Source organism: Haliotis asinina, chromosome 1 (genome assembly GCF_037392515.1).
Source record: "Haliotis asinina isolate JCU_RB_2024 chromosome 1, JCU_Hal_asi_v2, whole genome shotgun sequence".
Taxonomy (NCBI): domain Eukaryota; kingdom Metazoa; phylum Mollusca; class Gastropoda; order Lepetellida; family Haliotidae; genus Haliotis; species Haliotis asinina.
In genome coordinates this window covers 93,029,104-93,035,884 of record NC_090280.1, presented here as the reverse complement: position 1 = coordinate 93,035,884, position 6,781 = coordinate 93,029,104, and the positions used below count along the sequence as shown (strand labels likewise).

Genomic DNA, 6,781 nt, shown 5'->3' with positions numbered 1-6,781 from the left:
TTATTTTAAACAAAAGGACTATGCAGTTGAAAAAATCTCCTGACAACCTCCATGAAGTCTACTGAGAAATATACGTCAAAGGCTAACCGGATATGATAACGTTTATGTTGACTGTGACACACCTCCGTCAAAATAGCATGCCAGGTTTCCAAGTCCCGGTGTGAAACTATGACAGTTAGGTGACCGAGTGTGAAGTCATTCCCGTGTTCAGAGTTCGGGCTTCTGTCACAGCTTCGCACACTCTGTCAGTATGTGTCTGCCTACGGTTATCAAGATCTGATGAAAAGTTTTACAGTTTAGCAGCTTATAATTTCGACGTCGACCTTGGCGTCCTCTCACGGCAGAGTTTGGACATCACGACAGTTGCGATGAGGCCTGATTAGCTGTTGTCATTTCGAGGTCAGTGTTTGGTGTGGCTTTACTCCTGTTCATGTTCAATCTGTACAGGCTCCAAGAGTCTACCCTAGAACAGCCACCCTCTCCTACCAAGGTAAGCCACCAGGTGTCCATAGCTGTCCCCCTTATTCGTGTCAGACAGAAATATCTAATCCTGCGTTTGAATCCGGTTGACACTGATGATGTTTCTTGGTTGATCAGCACCTAACCGCCAAATTCTCTTTCGCCAAGATAGGTTTAAATCGGTGTTAATTTGCACTTTCTCCCAATAATGAGGTGCTTAAGGTGTTAACTCCGCTCAACATTTCTGGATGAACTTTGACCTGATTTAAATGAATTTCTTTCACGAAAAAACAGCGGAAAACGAATTAAATTAGAATGGGAATAATTGTACTCAGTCTGTGTTTAACGGGTGATTATATAGCCGCAAATTTGAACGTTAAGCGTCGGCATACCCATCGCCGATATAACTACTTGTGGCTACATAACCGCCGGTGTATGTCCCCAGTTCGTCAAACATAGTACAGGGTCTAGATTTTCGAAGCTATCTTAGAGTTACGATTGTACATTAAGATAATACATTAACATAAACTTACGACTATCTTAGCGCTAAGAGAGCTTCGAAAATCTAGGCCCTGGTATCCCCTAATTTAAAGCCACACCTTCTACATGTATGCGGGTTTTGTTAAGTTTAATAATGACCTGGGTTTTGGTTTGTGTTTTTTATTTTGTTTTACTAGAGCTTGTTCACTAGTGTTTGTTTGTTCGATTTGACTGTTGTTTAGCTTATTTTTGTGGTGGTGGTGGTGGTGGAGTTGTTGATGGGTTTCAGGTGGTTAACATGTTAAACTATTGTTTAGTAGGACTAAGATTGAATTGTTCATGATAAATAGCCAGCTTTTACACGATATTGTCTAATATACTTTTCTACTTGTAAAAATACACGCCAGTTGGTTTTAATTCTTTTTGTGACAAGTCGTTTTACAGCCAGTCGATAACTGGTTATTTAAGAACCTGTATCTATTGTGTATGCATAGTTCTTCTCGTTACTATATGGATGAAGTATTGCCGAGGTGACGGTAAATTGTAACTCACTCAGTCTCACATAGCCATACTGCAATTAACAGATAAATATCATGTGTTAGCCAATTTCCGGGTGTTACTGAGTATTTGAAGCACGAGAATGCATTTGGAATCGACAAGCAAAGGCGGGTCTTTCTACAAAAACCTAGACAAAACTAGCACTCGGCACGCCGAAAACCCGGGTCCGATTCCCTCCTCAGTGATACTTCTGAAAGTGCCATTGTCATTCATTCACACACTCACTCAACTAACGTGAACCTGGATCTTCACAAGTCTCTGACAAGTACTCCAATGTATGTTCTATGTTCTATGGTGTAGGCCACTGCTAAGTTGATAAATGTTTCAGAGACGGTAAGTGGCAGACAGTGACCCTCTGCCAGTGGTCCAGCCCCGCCATGCCCCTCTGTCTGATGTACACCAACCTGAAGGACAGCCAGGTCCCTAATGGTCTGGAGGTCACTCTAGCGGAGACCATAGCCAAGACTCTTGGGAAACCTATGCAGGTCAGTAAGATATGTCATCACATTAATATCTTACACCTCGCTGTCTGTCTGCGTTATGGTCATGAGAGAGTCACGCGAAAAATATAATTAAAGTCCGTGGTATATGTGCTGTGGGGATGCTGCTCTTACCGTCGTTTCTCATTGCCCTGACATCGACAGAAACGAAGAATGTTTACTCGAGAATAGTTGTGTTCAGTGTGGGTTTAGTCTGGTTTGGATCGAAATGTCTTACCTGAAAACACGAAATATAAGCCTGAAAAGAAAACCAAAGTGTGATGATACTACAAGTCAAAACATCGATTACGGAAAGTCTCGCTTCCTGTTTACTGGGTTCCGTCCTATTGCGAAAGCTTAGTGCGATAACCAGTCCAGCATTTTTAGGCAAATTCATTTGACTGGATGCATAAAAATTAATCAGTATGAATTTGGTACATCGAAGCACTTGCATATTGCAACACCACCCTCCTTGCAAATACGTCATACAGCGTGCTCTGACAAACGGAAACGTGGAAAACGTGGAAATCTTAAAACGAGTCTCTACCGTTGAAAACTCTGGCGGTCTGGTACGGAATTGACTTGATATCAATCACATTGTGCGTTACAGAACTACACTGAATAAGCTCACAAAACACATAACAGGTGTAACCAGTGAACCAGATGCATTGTGAATCATTTTATGACAAACAGGGACAGTCTGTGATTTCTTAGTTAGGGTATGCTGCCTAAACCTCGACATAAAATTTAGAAATACGGTGTTATTAAAGTTTAAAATTAAAAATCATTTGTAAATACTATTTTCTTATGAAACAAGGACCTAGAATTCAATGTAACCAGAGTTGTTTGTGGTGTCTATTTTCACTTTCACAGGAGAAAATTCGGATCGGCTGAAAAGTAGGCCATTGTCCGAATAGGTTCATGCGACTCATGTTTCGGTGTACACACCATAAGCACGTATAAAGGAAGAACATTGGAGAAAGTAGGCATACCTTGATATCTGTTGTTGGGTTCACCTATGACGATCTAAGAGTAAGATGAAGGAAGTGAATAAACTGCTATTCAAATCTACCAAGACCTATTCATGGAAGTGTGTGTGTGTGTGTGTGTGTGTGTGTGTGTGTGTGTGTGTGTGTGTGTGTGTGTGTGTGTGTGTGTGTGTGTGTGTGTGTGTGTGTGTGTGTGTGTGTGTGTGTGTGTGTGTGTGTGTGTGTGTGTGTGTAATCTTTGATAAACATTACCTATTGAATTAGATAAATGATAAATATTGACCTGCCCCAAACTTCATACGCCGAGTATAACCAAGTTATTGTTCGGTTTTTCAAATGTATTAAAATCTCTAAGCTTTTCTTTTGTTGCAACATGCATATGGCTGCTTAACAAAAAAGTTTAGAAAAAACTGTTTACCTATTGAATGAAAGAGGAACTGACCTGCAAAAAGTTGATATTCATCGTATGGATATTGGTCCTGAAATTCATGTCAGTTATTGAGTGGGATATTATATTTACTGAAAGCGCTAGTAAAATCTCCACCGCGGAGAAAAGGTACTGTAGTTTTTTCAACGTCGAAAAAAACCCATGGGTCACACAACGTATGCTTTAGTGACATATACTTAGCAAGTGAGAAATCAACTGTTATGGAGGTATTGTGAATCTCAGTGTGATGCTGTTCTTTAAAATCATAATGTACGACTTCAGACAATGACAGTCACTATACAGACCGGTCTGCGCATGTACCGCCTGGAGAGCAGGGACCCGACTTGCTTCCTTCAGATCCACTCAATAGACGTGTTTGACAAAGACAGGAACCCAGCCTACACCCAGCCAATCTTAGACTTCCTCAAGAATGCCTTGCACGTCGAAGGAAGCAGGTATGTCTTTCACTCTACATCATGCGGCATTTAGAACTTGTTTAGATGGCACAAATATTTTACTGACTTAAACTTCTTTATCCTTTACCACATACCCTTTCAGGACAATTACAGGGGCCAGGTTTTCGAAGCTGTCTTAGAGCTAAGATAGTCTCAAGTGCCATATATCACCATTACCTTAAGACTGTCTTCGCGCAAGGAGAGCTTTGACAATCATTTCCAGATCCCTTCATCAGTTCATGATGAAGGGATCTGTAATGATTCCGAACCGTTCCGTGGGAGTGAGTGAGTGAGTGAGTTTAGTTTTACGCCGCTTTTAGCACTATTCCAGCAATATCACGGCGGGGGACACCAGAAAATGGGCTTCACTCATTGTGCCCATGGGAGGGAATCGAACCCGGGTCTTCGGCGTGACGAGCGAACGCTTTAACCACTAGGCTACCCCACCGCCCCATGTTCCGTGGGAAAGAATAAAGGAGCTTATATCCTTAAAATGTCTTTATCATGATAGTTGTAATTAGCACATCAGCTTGTGTACAGAAGTGATATATGATCTTGAATGACCATATTTACATATGGAACGCGGTGTCTACAGTCCACATATTACTATGTCGAGTAGGCATCGTTCAGATCGCACCAAGGCATAATTTTCTATCATGTTTTTTTTCAAGTGTTTTTCTTTTGAAATGTATAGTAGCAAACCAAACCTATTACCGAAAATTACTTTTTGTAAGTGTTCTAAGGCAAAATTAAATCAAATGAGTGTTTTATGTTCTTACGATTTGATTTCCTTGTGTAAGTGGATCGGGTTTCTTTTGGTGGATCAGTGACATCGTGTCCAAATACTTTGGAGTTTGTTATTCAATCACCGGATCGGCTGGTCCAGATTAAAAGTCGCCGTCATTTTACTCGAATGTTGCGGAGCGGGGCGATAAACCTATACAACATACAGTCTGAGTCTGCGTCTAACAAACCCTAGTAGGAGGCCACGCCAGGTAACCTTTGAGTTTAACACAGCTTACCAATTCGCGAATGTTGACATTCGGACATACCCTTTGAACTGTTACCTCGAAAACATTTGTACCCGAACGATTCCCAATACTATTTTCCCCACGGTCGCTTCCGGGTGATGCACATAGAGAACTCTTCAACAGTTGAAGATAGCGTTTTGGCAATAGTCAATGATGTCATCTTGAGGAAATATTACCTAATGGTACCCATGTCAACAGACACCCCAAAGTCTATACACTGCAGGTCACATATCTGTGTGTTTTGGGGACTTTCGTTATTTGGAAGATCAGTGTCAGGGCCGTTCGGTCGTCTCGCATTTGATTGGACGGTCATAGGTTTCCCCAAGGTTACCAGACGCTAGCACCTGCTAGCGTTTGTCAGACTCAATGTAGGAGTGTAAGTAATAACACTGATAAGACTAAGTTTACTTAGACTCACACAATATATTCCTCTTCATCAGAACGTAGCAGTTGTATGTTTGAAAATAGATGACAACTACACCTACATCATGCATGTATATATGTACCAGGGAATGTGTGAAACCAGAGATTTCGCTGACTCTTTTAGGGATTACGAGAAATCCGATTTCACACAATCCCTGTAACATATACACACAGCATGTTTGAGGGACCAGAAATCGGCTTCAAACATATTGCACATTGCGGGTAATCGAAACTGGGTCTTCGACGCGACGATCGAACGCTTTAAACACTATGTTATGCCACCTACACCGAAGAAAGAAACTGTTGTCGTCAACAGAAAATGAATGATATCGAAAACCGTAGACGACAAAAGAAAATCAGTGGTATCGCGCATGGCAGTAATGCAAACGCTAGCACCCTCTGTTATTAGCCAGTTATGAAACAGTCGTGCGTTTGTGGGTATGGCCTAAAACATTTCGGTTCAAAATACATGCATGGTTAGACAGAATGAGACTCCTCTTATTTAAGTTTATGAAATCGGAACGCTGAGATCCAGGCTATGGCCGCCAGCCATTGTTTCATTCTACACTGTTGAATACCAATTCACCAATGAACAATTCAATGGCTATTTTCAGAATTGTGATCCAGTACCTGCCAATCCATCTACACGACGTGGGGCTGGAGAAGACGTACTAAGGCGTGCCGACATTACTACCAGACCGTACGTTACCATGGACTGCTACGTCAAGGTCAAATGACCAAGGAAACATATATACAACGGGCATGCAGTTCCGAAATACAAAGGAAATGGCGTTATTGTGTAGCTATCGTTGTGTGAAATAAAAGTTATTGTGATGCTGTGCATCTGACGCAGTGAGCTTCGTAATGTCGATATGTAATGTTGAACATGTAAAAATTGCCAGGTGATTGTGGTAAAACGTGTGACGGATGGCTTTAATTGAAAACTGAATACGGGTGAACACTGGCAGACATTTAATGAAATGTCAGTTTCAAGCTCGGATAACAACAGATACTTCACATGCTTCTAGGAAATTTGCAGCAAGAAGATATGTTGGCACGGCCATCAACGCTATATTTGAATGTTATACAACCTGTCTACACTGTATGAAATGCATGCACTGCCTACTGGCGTACGTGTCTTTCTTCCATAAGGTTTATGATGAGATATGTACAAGAATATAATACCTGATACCCATATAAAAGCATCGTATTAAATATCTGAAATTATATAGGTAGCATGAACACCCGAAGATCGACAGAACTGGATATTGTTTGTAGATTGTAATGACTTGCCGTGTACTTCCATAGTTTAATTCCCCTCAGGGATTATCATATACATGTATTAGCTGATATCTCTATTTTAAAGTTCCCTTTGTAATACAATCTCTTCGAACACTAATTTGTATAAAGTCATATACTGTTCCATAATTTTGTCGCAGTACGTATAACAAGTACCCAAACATGTTTGCAGTATGAACAC

At 41.0% G+C, this 6,781-nt stretch overlaps 1 protein-coding gene across 1 annotated transcript; it reads left to right on the top strand.

Moving 5' to 3' along the window:
- Positions 1–1,874: 1,874 nt before the first annotated feature.
- On the top strand, positions 1,875–5,976 carry LOC137277197 (D-dopachrome decarboxylase-like). The gene is made up of 3 exons (XM_067808874.1): positions 1,875–1,982; positions 3,675–3,847; positions 5,916–5,976. Exons 1-3 carry the CDS (start codon positions 1,875–1,877, stop codon positions 5,974–5,976), a joined length of 342 nt encoding a protein of 113 aa, XP_067664975.1.
- The last annotated feature ends 805 nt before the right edge of the window (positions 5,977–6,781 follow it).

Excerpts from the sequence above, each read along its gene's own strand:
- LOC137277197 (XM_067808874.1), top strand. The coding sequence starts at position 1,875 with ATGCCCCTCTGTCTGATGTACACCAACCTGAAGGACAGCCAGGTCCCT. Across the intron at positions 1,983-3,674 it reads CTCTTGGGAAACCTATGCAG|ACAATGACAGTCACTATACA; the intron begins GTCAGTAAGATA and ends GTACGACTTCAG. Across the intron at positions 3,848-5,915 it reads TTGCACGTCGAAGGAAGCAG|AATTGTGATCCAGTACCTGC; the intron begins GTATGTCTTTCA and ends GGCTATTTTCAG.